Source organism: Apium graveolens, chromosome 5, assembly GCF_009905375.1.
Source record: "Apium graveolens cultivar Ventura chromosome 5, ASM990537v1, whole genome shotgun sequence".
NCBI classification, from domain to species: domain Eukaryota; kingdom Viridiplantae; phylum Streptophyta; class Magnoliopsida; order Apiales; family Apiaceae; genus Apium; species Apium graveolens.
This window is the reverse complement of record NC_133651.1, coordinates 156,633,168-156,649,484: the sequence shown is the minus strand read 5'-3', so window position 1 is coordinate 156,649,484 and position 16,317 is coordinate 156,633,168. Positions and strand designations below refer to the sequence as shown.

General features: G+C 32.6%; 2 protein-coding genes across 2 annotated transcripts; both read left to right on the top strand.

Annotated features, from left to right (window-relative positions):
- Positions 1 to 2,862: 2,862 nt before the first annotated feature.
- Positions 2,863 to 4,670, top strand: LOC141724596 (pseudo histidine-containing phosphotransfer protein 2-like). Its single transcript, XM_074526802.1, has 6 exons — positions 2,863 to 3,121; positions 3,299 to 3,432; positions 3,530 to 3,598; positions 3,865 to 3,936; positions 4,192 to 4,264; positions 4,360 to 4,670. The coding sequence occupies exons 1-6, from the start codon at positions 3,062 to 3,064 to the stop codon at positions 4,435 to 4,437; spliced, it is 486 nt and encodes a 161-aa protein (XP_074382903.1). The 5' UTR covers positions 2,863 to 3,061; the 3' UTR covers positions 4,438 to 4,670.
- Positions 4,671 to 10,246: 5,576 nt separating this feature from the next.
- Positions 10,247 to 16,023, top strand: LOC141724595 (putative sulfate transporter 3.5). Its single transcript, XM_074526801.1, has 14 exons — positions 10,247 to 10,491; positions 10,630 to 10,703; positions 11,440 to 11,760; positions 11,907 to 12,114; positions 12,217 to 12,388; positions 12,862 to 12,927; positions 13,086 to 13,199; positions 13,381 to 13,497; positions 13,602 to 13,728; positions 13,823 to 14,109; positions 14,196 to 14,389; positions 14,476 to 14,558; positions 14,658 to 14,734; positions 15,697 to 16,023. Exons 2-14 carry the CDS (start codon positions 10,637 to 10,639, stop codon positions 15,859 to 15,861), a joined length of 1,998 nt encoding a protein of 665 aa, XP_074382902.1. The 5' UTR covers positions 10,247 to 10,491; positions 10,630 to 10,636; the 3' UTR covers positions 15,862 to 16,023.
- The last annotated feature ends 294 nt before the right edge of the window (positions 16,024 to 16,317 follow it).

Below are 16,317 nucleotides of genomic sequence, written 5' to 3'. Positions count from 1 at the left end.
GAGGTTGGGGATGGGACTGATAACCCATCATGGTTCATCTACAGCGGGAACCCAATACACCTGAGAGGAGATCCCTCAAAGTGTATTCAATGTGGTAATAACAAGTTGTAAGGATAAAACGGTAGTAACTTTACTATATATAGATTGATACTTACGTATTTGAGTCTATCCCCTGGAAACCTCAAAAGGTACAGAAACTGCTAGTATAGAAAGAGTTTAGAACTCTGAATGGGGTCAAGTCGTAAGATGAGATGTTAGCAGTACATCTGTGGTGATGCCCAGCTAAGCGAATGTTATTGTGAGGTCACAATTAGAGGAAAGGGTTATTCATCGAAGCATTCGACGAACGGGATAGAGATACGAACATAACATCTCAAAGCCGTAGATCAGACCATAGCCTTTGACTTGTCATCGTCTATAGAGTGTGGTTACAATATACGGATAAAGATTCAAGGTGAAAAGATTCCATCTATATCTAGTAGCCATCGAAGTAGAGGACTTAGGAGGGTTCAAACCCGGAAGGGTTCCGACTCTGAAAAATAAGACATGATAAAATCATATATGTATTTCTGTATGGATTTGTGGGGGATTGTTAGAAAATGGAATCAACTTGGGATGCAATAGAGATTCATGGGCATGAATATAAATTCAAAGCCATGAATTTTTTATGTGTTTTTTTAACAATGACTAATAGTTGGAAGTTTGTTCCTTTCTAAGAGAACTCAAACTTTCATATTTGGATCTATGACATTTTCTTAGTGGAATCCATAAATAAATGGAGTTGTAATGGCTAGCTTGAAAAGGGTTGGTGGTTGATTAAGTCGTAAAAACTTAAGTACCATATTGATATGGTAAAAGAGTGTTGGTGGCTTTATATTGTATAACATGAAAGTGTAGTTCACAAATACTAAGGCATGTGGGTATGCATGGGTGTAGTGTGGCCCTCGCGCACACACGCGCCGCCGCCGCCTCGCCATGACTCGACTCGGGTCGGGACGGGTCGGGACGGGTCGCGATTTGGGCAAATGTCTTCGCGTCTCGCATACGCGAGGGGACCTGGTCGAGGAATTTTACTATTATTTTAATTAAATAAATAGTGACTTAATATACTATTTTGATATAAATATTATGTGTTAGAATTTGTTAGCGGGCCTATAATTTATGGGCTTGGGCCTGTCTAACTGTTACAATTCTAAATAATATTCATATTGAAATATGTTTTAAGTAAAATATTTATTTTAATTTAAAACTGATAAACTACGTTTTTAGGATTTTAATAATTAAAAACATTATTTATATACAGATAGATATACACATCTATAAAACCCTAGCAGCCTCCTCTCATCTCCCTTCTCTCTCTGTGAAAAATATACATACATACATATATACATACATAGGTTTTCTGGGCGACTGAGGTCTGATCGCCGTTGAACATCGTGCTGCTGTGAGCCTGGTGTTCTGTTGTCGTTTTATCCACGAAGGGTTATTGCAGGCTCTGGACACAGTAAGTGAGGACAATAAACTCTTCAAGAACAGCCTCTTCCTCTTGAGGGATTGGTGACTCAGCTGTGTTGAAATCTTCATTACGATAAGCTTTCTTCCTCGTCTTGTTTTATTTAAGAGTTTCCAATTATTTTATATTTTCGACCTTCGTGGCTTGTATTCGTTATTGGTGATTTGCCTTGTTCTTGTTATTCGTTATATAACTGTTTCGTTATATTAATTTAATCGTTGTACTATTGTTTTCCCAACATCATATAATTAAGTGAATGTATTATGAGTCTGTGATCCAAATTTAATTTTTTTTATCATTTTCACTTGACTTTTTGAATTTTTTTATATTTAAATGCTAAAAATAAGGTGATAGGGAGTAAAATATACCCTGATTGCATAATTAATATCGCATTAATTATACCAGAGTTGGGATGACAGTTAAGCCAAATAGTATGGGCCAAAACCCTGAATATTAATTAATTACGAAATTAATTAATAAGAGATAAATCAGTTGATGATAAAGTCCAAATAAGGATACAATTCCTTGGAGATTGGCCTCCAAGAGATCTCCATAGTCCAATTCAAGGACTCTCAACATCTATATAGGATCTCACCCCACAAATCAGAACTACATTTTTTGGCTTATTCTCTAATTCACAGAGATACGTAGGCATCTCGTAAAGACAAAGTTAAATTATGAAACACGAGAGCATCCATTAAAGGGCTTGAGCTCCCGAACCCTAGTAATAAATACAGCAGTTAATACACACTAAGTTTTTATCCATAACATAAGTATTTAAATCATTTAATTCCAACTCATGATCATATATTAAAAAAAAACTAAATATAATTGAAATGATGAAATATTTACAAGTATTATAGAAGCATTTAACTTTTTTAATGAAGACACTTCATAAAATATACATATTTTATATTAAAATTTTAATAAAAAATTTTAAATTTTTTTATGTTAGTGGGGGCACACGTTAACGTTACATAAATATGTTGTATGGATGATGAACACTCTATTTCAGACTTAAAATTTGGAAAGGTCGAGTACATGCGGCTGACTGGACGCTCCATCAGTATTTATGTAATTTTAATAAGAAAAGGATATCCATCATCAAATGTAGAATATCAATTTTATCTCTTTCGTATACAGCGTTTACGGCTAGCTGGTAGATGTTGAAGTAATTGGCAAACGACAATTTGTCAGCTAAGTTTGTCAAAGTCACTATAGATAAATCCAATTTTTGTGATATTCGTAGGGATTAAATTGGAGATTGTGATTTAGCAAGTGTACTTGTTTTACTAAATACAGCTGTGTGACTCAAGTATATCTTATTTAGCATTAATTAGTTGCTCAAATCGATCAGTAGTAATATATTGACTAAATAACGTTGTTGCGAAAAATATTAAATGCAGAAGTAGCATACTATGAAACTAACTCGGGGGTTAGGTACATTAACTGCAGGCTGACGTTAATTGCAGCTATACAAATCCCTCTTGTGTTCCTCATCAGTTGTGCAACAGATCAATATTAGTAGTAAGAATTTTACTCAGCAGGATGGACTGTGATCGAATGCTTGAACAGATTGCCGAGACCAAGGAACGCCTGTTTAAAGAGGTTTTTTCCAGTTTATTTTCTTTAGTAGCACTCTGTGCTCTGCTATTTCTCTTTTCTTCAATTCATTTGAGCTCAAATCATTTTGTATATTATTGTTTTGAATAATCATAATTTCAAGAGTAAATTACATGTTACTAATTCCTTAGTGTTATCAAATCAATTACCCTGGTTTTGCAGGGTTACCTAAATAATAACTTTGTTGTATTGGAAAACTTTGAAAAGAAACATGGTTCGGAGTTCTTTGTGAAAGGAGCGCTAGCCTCTTACTTTGAGACGTCTGCAGAGATTCTCACAAATCTGGAACAAGAATTGTGAGTTCTTTATATAAAATTAAAGTGTTTTCAAGTAACTTTCCTAAAAAAGTTGACTATCTGTTAGAGGTTTATAGCATATTTTGATGTTCTGCAGAAAGAAGGATCCTCTTGATATTCTTATTCTGCAAAATTTACTTTTTCGGGTCAGAGAGCATTCCGTCAGGTATGGAAATTGAGGGATTGCCAAGAAAACTAATAAGAGGTGTTCATAGATTACTTAAATATCATTTATGACATGCAAATATATATAGTTTTTGAAAACTGTTAGAGGAAGTATGTTATGTTACATTACAATGTCTGTAGTTTACAGAATTTTAAGTTTTATAGGCCGTAATGGACAATTGGCATATGTTTAACAGTACTGTATCAAGTGTGCTTGTTATTGTTGTTTTTGCACTAAACATCAACTGCAATTGCAATTATTTGTAGTGTTGGAGCTAATAAAGTGCTCATAAAGGTAAATCAATTGGAACTGTGCATGGGTAGCAGAAATACTCAAAGGTAAAACCACTCACAGACCAAAAGTCCAAGGTATTAATAATATTCATTTGTCTGAGATGTTACACTATTAGGATTCTTCAAGTGACTTGTATGGTTTTCAGAGGTAATTCCTTTTCTGTAGCATGACTTAATTTATTTTAGATTGATCAACCATCTCTTGACAAATTCTTAGCTTTTCAAGTTTTTTGATGATGTGACTGTTACAGCTTAATGACCCCTCAACTAAGTAACTAACTGAGGCATGAATGTAATCAGGTGGCAGGATGCTTTGCAGGAGTTGAAGCTTGTTCATGAAAGGTTTAAGAACAGAATGGAGCTGTATTTTGAGGTAATCCTTTATTCCCATCCCTTCCTTCTATCCATGTACCTATATGTAAATCTTTTTCTTTACTAACAAGTTCAAGATTATCACATATATTTCAGATGATGGAGTGTGAACCACCTTTTGAAATTGAAGACGATCCCGGGTTTGAGGATGGAGAAAGTACTGATGAGGAGTAGACTGTTCTGCAGTTGAAGACATATGTAGAGTAAACCGGAAAGGATCTATTAATGTGTCTTTTGGGTCTTTTTTCTTCTTGAATAAGTAAAGAAAACTATGTTTCGTATATGTATTAGTACTTTGAAGAGTCTATGCATGATATCATTTGTGTTGGTGTTTCCGGGAATTGTTGTGAGAGCTAGATAACTGCAAACTGCTCCCAAAATAATGAGAATACAAGTTCTATTGCAAATTTTGGGGGTCCTCCTCATGTGGGCTGTTTGGCTAAACTTCTCATTCTTATTGTCTATTGACTTATACGTCAAATTGTGTTGCAAGTTTTTGTTTCTTTTTTAGTATGTTTCCGACTATTAACTTGTCACTGGCACTACTAACAATGGAGTGGAAGAAGCTTTCTGTTGCGAGAGCTGGATACTTGCTCCAAATTTTGGTGGATACATGAGAAACCTACAAAAGAGGAACGTCTAATTCATATACCTAAAACACGAGGCTATGTTTATTTAGTGGAATTGATTAAATAAGATTATGCTTATTTAATTGGATGAGTTTAGGGATTGAATTATTATTCATTTACATGGTTGCTTTGTAAAAACGGGAAAAGGGATTATAAAAGAAGGATAAACAAGAACTTAGCGAGGGGATTGAATAATGATTAAATTCCATTTCTCCCAAATTCATCCAAAAGTAAAATATTTTGTTATGGACAGCTGTTAATGATATTCTACCAACTAAATTAGGGATCAAGATCTATAGAAATAGATTGAAAAGATTAATCGATCTAGTCGGAGTACATACATTAATAAAGTATTACATCATTTTATGATGTAAGAGACAAAGAAAGGATAAGTTTTCATGTCTTATGGGATAGTGATCTCAAAAGATAATTGCCCCCTAAATCACTAGGTGATAAGGGCAGTTTGAGAAAGTTCCAGATGCGTCAGCAATTGGATCTTAATTGTGTACAATGATATGTATTTATCCTGATGTTTCGTATACTTTGAGTATAACGATTAGATACCAGTCTAATCCAGGTGAGAGTCACTTGATAGTTTTCAAGAATATTCTTAAGTACTGAAAGAGAACTAAAGATTTATTTTTGGTGTAAGGAGAAGATAGGGAGCTAGTTGTAAAGTGTTACACTGATACTAATTTCTTAACCTAATTTATGGATAGACAAGGATAATTATGTGTCTATGCCTGGTTTATATTTTGTCTAAATAGAATTGATGTTAGCTACAATAGTTCACAACAAGAACATTGATGATTCTATGGAAGCCGAATATATTGATGTTTTCGAAACAGCCAAGGAGACTGTTTAGGCATGTAAGCGATATCACCTTATTAATGAGATTAATGATCAAGGAGATATAAATGTAAAGTGCATAGTAATGATAGTGTTGCAGACCCACTGATTAAGACTTTGTCGCAGCATAAGCATGATGGTCATACAAGTTCCATGAGTATTAGATACATAGGTGATTGACTCTAGTGCAAGTGGGAGATTGTTAGTGTTTGTGCCCTAGAGACAACATTATGATATTTTAGTTAAAGACATTTGGATTATTAATATTTATGTTCTATCGATTATTCCCTTTAAAATTAATTAATTCTTAATTTACTGCGATATAAATGTTAGATTAATAAATATCCTTGGAATATGATATGCAATTATATATCTCTAAGTACGTAACTTAAAAATGAGATTATCCTAAAGGTCTTCAGTCGAGTATTATTATTAAGGGACAATAATAATGTATTAAGACTAGTGTGTTTGTTTGACTGATGATCACATCTCATTGATCATAGATATATTGATATTAAAGTCAAAGACACAGGAAAATGTACATGTACATGGTGCTGGACAGACCCAATGTGAGATTCTACATGTCTGTTGTGTCATAAGTAATTCTCACAGTGATCGTGATGTAATGGTCCTTAGACCTGAAGTCATTATATTTCTATACGAGAATTAATATACATTGATTCCATTAAAAGTTATCATTGACCGGGTAATGATAAAAGTGGACATTGGGTATATTATGAATCGTATGAGAAATATGAATGATCTAGAAGGGATTTAACCCTCCTATTTTAGGAGTGATATTATTGGCCTCTTTTGTGAGCTAGACTATGAAATGCGTGACCACGCTCAAATGTTGATTTGATATGATAGTGTACTCATTGATCAAGAAAACCTGGATTAAACATTGATGAGGATGACACATTATATGCCTCTAGTTTAATCTATAATATGTGGTTAAAGGGATTATATTACATTATACATTATTCACGAAAGGTTTAATCGATCACCGATTCAATTATTATTACTTGGGTAGCATTGATGTATTACTAGATGCCGCTCATTGTTTATGATTTTAAATTAGATTTAAAATTCATTGCCAATGTAATAATAACCTATAGGGTCACAAAAAAAATGCTTGAAGGATTATTTAATTAAAATTGGATTTAAATTAAATTAAAGTAATTTGAATTATTTATAATATTAACTAAGTTTGACTTAATTAATTAGATAAATAATGATACTCAAATTTACTAATATTAATTATGAAATTTATTTGTTAAATAATTAAGTGAGACTTAATTATAATGCAAATAGGAATTTCGAATTAATAATAACTCCTTATTAGTTAAGAGTTATAATTTGTTTTTCTACTCTCTATATAATATCTCTTGTGTGGTTGATTTTTTGGTATGCAAGACTTTTAGTAAAACCCTAGCCACCAAGAGAGAAGATGGAGAGAGTAAGAAGAAATGGGTTTGTGCTAGTACACATCCAATCCTTGAGTTCAAGCATTCTTGTGGATACCGATAGAGCGTAGATCGCGGGAGCGGGATGCGTGGTGATTGAACAAGCTTTGGATCTCCATTAGTCAACCAATTGGTAAAGTTTCTTAAGGTAAACAATCTGATCTATGAATTAAATATATGTTTTTCGCATGAATCCTGTGGTGGGTTTCGAAAATTCTGATTTTTTACGTTTTTAATAATTGTTTCCGTCACGTTTATGTGCTCGAAACCCTACAATGGCATCAGGGCTACTTGCGAAAAGTGTTTAATTCGTTTATATGTTAACTGGTTTTATGATGATAACATGTATACAATATTCGATGACTATTATGTATGCGATTTTGTATATTTTACATGTTGTTATATTTATATATGCGTATGTATATATATGTTTTGAATATATGATATTCATGAGAGTTGTATAATCATATGATGATTATAAAATCTGTATATATACTGATATATATATATGTTTTGTGTTTGTTCTTATTATAAGAATCGTATTTGATACGATTCTGAATTGGATAGCTAAAGATATTATCGACTGATCTGTATGGCGTTTAACGTCGTTATACCCTCTAATTTGCGATTTAATGTTATCAGATTTAATTTTGAATTTTCTGATTTTTTCAATATTTGGTTTTTATGATTAGATCATATTGGGTATGATATTTTAAGATCAGATTATGTGTTTTAACATGTTATTTTGTGTTAATTGAGCATGGTGGATGGTTATGGCTTATGACCTTAGGTTAATGGTTTTGGTTTTTCAAATACGGCTTGCATGTCGTTTAATCTTGTAATTGTTAAATCTCGAATGTAAGTCGAGTTCTTCTTGTAAGTTCATTAGATTAGTTTTATATTTTATTCTTGTAATTTATATGAAGACATGAAGATTTGAAGATCAAGGGTAATCCCACACGGAGGCCATCCAAGGAAGCAATACAAGAAAGAAGACATGTAATAGTTAGCCTATATTTATTTTTTACCTTAGATTGACCTAGATTTTTGTCATTAGCTTGATGAAGATCACATAGGATAAATCCATAACCAACCATGTTTATTTATTACACTTTACATATATATGAGCATATGATAAATGTATGTGTAGAGTAGTTTATAAAGATGCATACTTAATTAGATTAAGGATGTATGTATGAGATACTAGATACGACACCCATGCCATGCTTTCTAAATAAGATAAAATATGTAACGACTCAAGATTTTAAAATGAACAAACGATTATGAGATTCTCGTGTTTATGAAACACGAAATAAAATATAAATTTTCTTTGTTTCTGACATGGGGCAATTTTGTCAAAAGCGAGTTCATTGAACTTGTAAGGTTGTGGGTTTTAAGCGAGACCATTGTGACTCCCTCACTACCTGAAAATCAAACCATTGACGAATATTTATTTAAAGTATTTTATTCAAGGAAAAATTGGGAATCTCTTTATGATGAGATCATGATCGTTTTAAAATTAACAAAACCCTAAAGTTAATATTAAGTTGATCAGATGCCTTACAGTGAGTCCAATGCGTTAACCCCTAGATCGACCAGGAGTGGATTCGCCAAAGCGAAGTACTCCTATCTATCGTGGGAGATTTGTTGAAGTATATTGATACTTTTTGACTATTGGGTTTGACTTAACTAAGTTATCACAATAGGATTGTGAACTTAGAGGCATATAGTCTGAATCAATTGTATAATGTATTTTTTTATCTTGGATAAATAAAATATATTATTTTGTTTATCCAAATTCATTAGTATATTTTTTTAGGAGTATTGATAATATTATTATTTTATCTTAACTCGAGTCACATTATATATCAACCAAATCTTAAGAATTATATTTAGTTTGTTTAAATTTAATTTAACCCGAAGTAACAAATTAGAATGATATAAAACTCAATATGAATTAAAATTTAAATAGGTAGAAGAAATTGAATTTAATATAAATTATAGTGATATAGAGTTCAATATAAAATCTAATTGAAATTGGTAAAGTAATAGATGAAGTTGACTTCAATATCAATTAGAATTAGAATTGATCGATCCAATAATTAGAATTCGAACAATTAAGTAAGGGTAATTAAGTAATTTCAGCAAGTACCGACCTACCGACAATCAAACTTTTAATGTTTCGTCTATTATAATATAGTATAGATTTGAATAAAAGTCTTAAGTTTTTAACAAATTCTCGGATGACAGCCTAAGTTTTTTAAAAATTCAAAATAAATAACAAAGTAAAATTATATTTCCAAAAAAATTAAATTTTAACATTAAAATTATTTGGAAAAAATCATTAATTACCACACGGACAAATAATGAAGAAGACGTCAGTTTTTATTAGCAATCTTATTTTACAGTGCTTTATTTTAACATTCTATTTGGATTATATCTACTAGAAATTTAAACAGAAACTGAATTTATTTATCTCAAATTTAAGTATTGATATCATATTATGTGTCACAACTTTTAACTAATTTAATATATTTGAATTTATAACAAATTTTTTTTACTGTATTTAATAAAAAAATCAATAAAATCTTAAACATAATTTGTTTGTAAATATAAAACATTTTTTAAACCATGTAATGCACATGAGCTGATCTATAATTAATAAACGTAGTACATGAATACTAATTCGACAAATCTGATATCTGAATTAATAACATAGGAAATAGGTGCATTTGATGAGAAATAAAAAAGAATATCGAAAAATCGAGTGAAAAAAATTTATATATTTCGAACTGCTTTGATAGAAAATAGTATGATATAGAAAAGGAAAAAGGATCTTTTAGATCTCTTTCCGTGGATTCAGCAGCAGTTTGAAAGGAACAACTAACATTAAATGTTTTAATAAAAAAATTAAAAAATTGATAATTTTCAAAGTATTTGAAACTCTAGGTTCCTCGGAAAATTGATTACTGGCAGCAATTTGTCCAAAAAAAAGGAAAAGAAAATTGGGTTGTGGATGCATGCAAAATTACATCTTATCCAGAGTAGATTATTGACTCCTTCCTGTTAAAAAAGAAAAAAGAAAAGAAAAAAGGTTATCCTTGATCCGATTACATGCCCTGTGAATTCCCATTATGCGAGCAATCTGGTTTGTTATATTAAACTCAACTCTTCTTCGGCTGTTTTGTGCTTGCTTTGGGTAATTTTCTAACTGCAACGGGGTAAATATTGTTACTGCACTTGGTGTCACTCACTCCAACAAATCTCACACATTGGAATATCAGGTTATTAAATTATCAATTCATTCCTTCTAATGTCAGACAAACTTTTCGAATTAAATAATCACATGTTTGGGAATTGTTACTTGTATAATTCATTTTTTTGTAAGAAATTTAATTTGTGTTTCTTTTTAATAATTTCAGCTAGGCCATGGAACCGGATACCAAACACAATATTGTGAACACGGAATCTGAGAATGATCATGATGCTTTAGCCAGTAAGATAATGATACATTTGAGTAATGTCAATCTCTTTACACTTGCGTCTTGATGTTTGTTTACGCAGTTGCACTTTCACCACACAAGTTCTATGTCTCACGTACTCATGTTTGATGTTTTCTGTTATAACAGTCGTTCGTAAGAATACATTGATTGTATTTTTTTATGTTTTTGTTTTTTAATTCTCTAAGCTTCCGAATTTTAACCTCTAAATGAGTATTCCCAGAGGTACCAAATTGTATCTCAAATGAAGTGACATCAATAAATTGCTCAAATTGGTTGCACTGAATTTGGCTAATGAGAAACTGAATCATGGTTCTTCTAATGACAACAGAGATCCACTAAAAACAAGGGTCAAAACAAGTTGCCTCTGCGTTTTGCAATTTAATCGTGATTTCAGTAATTTGATTAAGATTCCCACTGCAAAAAACTATTAAAGTAGGAGTATTAGTATCTTCCTAATTGAAATATTTATTTGAAATTAGTATCTTCCTAATTGAAATATTTATTTGAAATTCCATTGTCCTTTCATATTTACAAATAAGATATATCTTAATCATAATCCATTTTACTGCCAAGAAAATTTACCTTATCCAATCTTTGTCATACTTTTATCACTTTGCACTAAGTTATTCTCCTATATAAATCTTGCACCATCCCCCTATAGTTGCAATCCCACCTTATATCTTAAATCTTCATTACATTATTTTCTTAACTGTCTTTGGCATTTGACAGAGGAGGAGATGACAGGGTACAGTGATGATCACAAGGTGAGTTTTAAATCACCGAGAAGCTTTGCCACCGTCTTTAAATCCGGATTCAAGGAGACTTTATTTCCTGATGATCCATTCTACTTCTTCAAAAAAGAGCCTACTTCTTCACATCGCGCCAAATTAGCCTTAAATTATTTTGTACCAGCGTCGGAATGGTTGCCTAAATACAATTTACAATTGTTTAAGTATGACGTTCTTGCTGGAATTACCATTGCTAGCCTTGCTATTCCACAAGGCATTAGCTATGCCAAGCTTGCTAATATTCCCCCAATCATTGGCCTATGTAAGTTGTGTGTGTCTGTATTAGAGGTGCACTTGTCACTTGTGTTACATAAATGTTGCACTGTATACTTGCATTGACGTTGTCATGTTGCACATTATATACGCTCATATCTTATACAACTATGTGTGCCCGTTGTTTTGTTGTAGATTCAAGCTTTGTCCCACCATTGATTTACGCGGTATTTGGTAGTTCAAAGTATGTTGCAATTGGAACTCTTGCAGCTTCATCTATGCTTATATCTTCTACAATGGAAGAAAAAGTGTCGCCCATAGATAATTCTGATTTGTATCTTGGTCTGGTATTTACTGCTACACTCATATCTGGCCTGCTTCAGTTAGCTTTGGGGCTGTTAAGGTGGAGAAATCAATTACTTAAGAAGTGACTTATCATATTTGTCTTCATTTCTTTATAATGTTTGATAGCCCTAAGTAATCGTACTTAATATTTTGTATACAGATTGGGGATTTTAGTAGATTTCCTGTCACATGCTACTATCACTGGTTTTATGGGAGGGACTGCAACATTAATCTGCCTACAACAATTAAAGAGCATTTTCGGATTAAAGCATTTCACAACCCATACCAGTATCGTTGACGTTCTGCAAGCTGTTTTCAGCCAGACAGATGAGGTGTGTATAACAAACAGTACAAATACATTTTTGGGCTTAGTGACCTTTTAAGTCTTAAGGTTTGCACCAATATAACTTGTGGTTCAAGTTCGTTTTTGTCCCTTAAGGCTTCAGGCTTAAAAAGCCATTAAACCTATATTTTTGTCATCAAGTTCATGCATATATCTGTTACGAAGACTAAAAAGAAATTGCCCTTTTAAGGCTACATTCAAGTTTAGGAATTTCACATCAATGTTCATAGTCAATTTTTAAAAAGACATGAAAAGAAAGGCTACAGAAAGCATAGTATTAGTGTCTAGTGGTTACCCTTTTCCATCGATTACTTCTCCTTTTTGTCATACCAAAGAAAGATCTAAATTGTTTTCTCTTCTTACAGGTGGTTTACCAACTGAATGCACAATTATTGACTAATTAATTCAACGCGGTTAATTATTTTTTCCTTTAATCTAAGCACTACTTTTCTTATCCTACAGTGGAGATGGCAGAGTGCAGTTGTGGGGATAATCTTCCTTGTTTTTCTTCTCTTCACTAGATATGTTGTAAGTTCTCTCTAAACTTGTCGACGTTCAAACACATACCAAAACAAAAAATGTGCTACATGTTTATATAGATGCAATGCATCTGTTTAATTTACAAAGTTACTATGTTTATACAGTTGTATTTGACTCTTTAATTTCCAATAATAATGAAATCGCAGAAAGAGAAAAGGCCAAAGTTGTTTTGGGTATCAGCAATAGCCCCAATGGTGTGTGTTATTGTCGGTTGTGTTTTCGCCTATTTCGCACATGCTGAGAAACATGGCATCCAAATTGTAAGCTTCTTTTCTGTGTCATATACTTCATAGGTTGACTCTTAAATTCGGACGATTCATACAAATTGACACCACTGGTCCCTGCCCCCTGGCTAGCTTACTCTTTTCAAAAGAGAAGTGCATGTTTACTCTAACTCTAATATCCCATATTATCCCATACTCAACTTTGATGAAACTGCAGGTTGGTGAGTTGAAAAGAGGGCTCAATCCTCTATCCTTCAAAGAATTAAATTTCGATCCAAAATACATATCTGCACCTATAAGAGCCGGAATTATCACAGCTTTTATTGCTCTAGCAGTAAGAAAACTTCTTAATTATGCCTAAAAAGCTTAATTATTTCCGATTTTTCATTAGCAATCAGAAAGTTGTAGCTTCTGCTAATCAAATGTGTATATTTATAGGAAGGAATAGCAATTGGCCGGAGTTTTGCTATAATGAATAATGAACAAACTGATGGAAACAAAGAGATGATTGCTTTTGGTCTCATGAACATAGTTGGATCTTTTACTTCTTGCTACTTGACTAGTGGTATGTATACTGGGTCTAAAACTAATTGATTATACTTTTATGCTTATATATTAGCAACTGCCACAATTATAAAATTTTATACTCTTTTGTGTAGGACCATTTTCGAAATCAGCAGTGAACTATAATGCTGGTGCTAAAACAGCAATGACAAATGTTGTGATGGCCTTTTGCATGTTGTTGGTTCTTCTCTTCTTGGCTCCTCTTTTCAAATACACTCCACTTGTTACTCTTTCCGCTATTATAATATCAGCGGTGGTTGGACTCATCGATTATCAAAAAGCTTTCCACCTTTTCAAGACAGACAAGTTTGATTTTCTTATCTGCATGGCTGCATTTTTTGGTGTTATCTTCATTAGCATGGAGATGGGGATAATGATCTCGGTATATTAACGATTTCTACAACATTGTTTGATCTGTTAATGCTTCGTTTAGGAAAGTTAACATAATGTAAATGTACTACTTTATAGGTTGGAATTGCACTAGCAAGAGCACTTTTATATGTAGCAAGACCTGCTAGTTGCAAGCTTGGAAATGTATCAAACTCAATGTCGTTGTATCGTGACGTCGAGCAATATCCTGGTGCAACTGGAGTTCCAGGAATGCTGCTTTTACAACTTGGATCTCCTATATATTTTGCTAATTGTAGTTATCTAAGAGACAGGTCTACTATCTATACTTTTCTATTCCTACACAGTTCATATGTAAAGTGCTCAATATTGATTATATCACTTTGCTTGTTTCTGCTAGAATTTCAAGATACATTAGAGATGAGCAAGACATCTCAAACCCTGAAGAAAATGAAACTGAATATGTTTTGTTGGATCTTGGAGGTAAGAAAAATACTACACTGCAGATATCCTGCAGGTTAATGTCTTATTTTTTTGCTTAATTAAACAATTAGTCTAATAATTATAATATATGATCTCTAGGAGTTACATCAATTGACACAACAGGCGTGGAAGTTCTGTTTGAAATTGAAAAGAACATAAATGCCAAGAAGATGAAGGTAATGCACCATTTCAAATGGATGAAGTATATATAATTGCATAAATTTTAATTTTAATGCACCCGTGTCTTAGCTTATAACTCCTCTTTTGGTATTACAGCCAGAGGAAAAAAGTACATGCACATACCGAGTTTCATTAGAGTAAATTGAGTAAATTACTGGGGTGTGGCTAAAGTATACACGTACTTTCAAAGTATTGGCCGAATTTTCAAATTCACATAACGGTGGCTGAAGTTACCTTCCGCCTTTCAAAAATGCGTCTGCCGCCAAATTTGCACTAACATCGTTACCATGCGGTCGGTGGTGGCCTCCACCGAGACCCCCCAATTCTCCGGTTAACATATACATTGCAAATTCACAAACCTCCAAATTTCCGATCAATTCCATCACAAATCCCCAAATTTTCAATCACATGTTGTTTAGGATTTAGTCATGTATGCACTTAATATGTTTGAATTTCTCGAAAAAGATCATGGGTCGGGCGTCGTTGACGATTTTTAGGATTTTGACTTTGGCGAGAGATGGAGAGGGAAAGAGTGCGGCTATTAGGAGGAGGAAGAGATAGATCAGGGATGAGATTCTAAAAATGGTTGGAGGAGGGGATTTGAGGGGGGATGAAGTTGGGGACGGGGGATGAAGTTGGGGACGGGGCAGGCGTGCAGGCACAGGTACCGGGGGATTTATGGTATTCTTTTTATTATTTATTTTTCTTAAACACAAATGTATTTTTACCTTTATACCCCTGTAATTTATGTTTTTTAATTGAGTTAACGGTGCAAATTTAACGGTCTTGACGGAAGGCACATTTTTGCAAAGCAAAAATAAAATTCTGCCACCATTTTGTGAATTGAAAATCCGGCTAATATTTTAAAAATGAGTGTAAACGTTAGCCACACCCCTGTAATTTACTCGAGTAAATTAAAAAGATTTCTAATGTATGTTAGTGTTTTGTGCATGGGTAGATGATTTTGATAAACCCTAGACTGGCGGTCATGGAAAAGTTAATTCTTGGAAAATTCATAGACAAGATTGGGAAGGACTCAGTTTTCCTTTCAATTGAAGATGCAGTCGAAGCATGCAAATTTTCCCTCAAAACTCTCAAGGAAATAAATGGTGTTAATACATAGATGCAACCTCTCGTGTGTACACTATGTTCTTTTTAATTTTAACTCATCTAAGTGTAAACTGTTGTTTCTATTTTAATTTCTCAGTATGTTGCAACTTCGATCTCTCCTTTAAAGAGAAAACCACTCATGTCTTCCATTAAAACGGATCCTACAACCATTTGGTTTAACTCAATACATATATATTAATATTAATAATTTGACAATTTTGAGTGTTAATTGTTGAGTAAATTTTGATAAAAAATGTGTCAAAAATATAATTGAAGAAAGATATAATAATATATTAACATGGGTATCCATCCATGGGTGGACTTCCTTATATACAGTTTTGTAGGAATAATTATTTAAAAATATAAATAATCAATTTATTCATTTTTCATCATATATAGTTATAAAATTCAATTATTAAATTAAAAATGAAGTCGTGGAATTTTTTTATTTAAGAAATATTTTAAATTT

Excerpts from the sequence above, each read along its gene's own strand:
- LOC141724596 (XM_074526802.1), top strand. The coding sequence starts at position 3,062 with ATGGACTGTGATCGAATGCTTGAACAGATTGCCGAGACCAAGGAACGC. Across the intron at positions 3,599-3,864 it reads GTCAGAGAGCATTCCGTCAG|TGTTGGAGCTAATAAAGTGC; the intron begins GTATGGAAATTG and ends AATTATTTGTAG. Across the intron at positions 3,937-4,191 it reads GGTAGCAGAAATACTCAAAG|GTGGCAGGATGCTTTGCAGG; the intron begins GTAAAACCACTC and ends GAATGTAATCAG.
- LOC141724595 (XM_074526801.1), top strand. The coding sequence starts at position 10,637 with ATGGAACCGGATACCAAACACAATATTGTGAACACGGAATCTGAGAAT. Across the intron at positions 11,761-11,906 it reads TCCCCCAATCATTGGCCTAT|ATTCAAGCTTTGTCCCACCA; the intron begins GTAAGTTGTGTG and ends GTTTTGTTGTAG. Across the intron at positions 12,389-12,861 it reads TTTTCAGCCAGACAGATGAG|TGGAGATGGCAGAGTGCAGT; the intron begins GTGTGTATAACA and ends CTTATCCTACAG.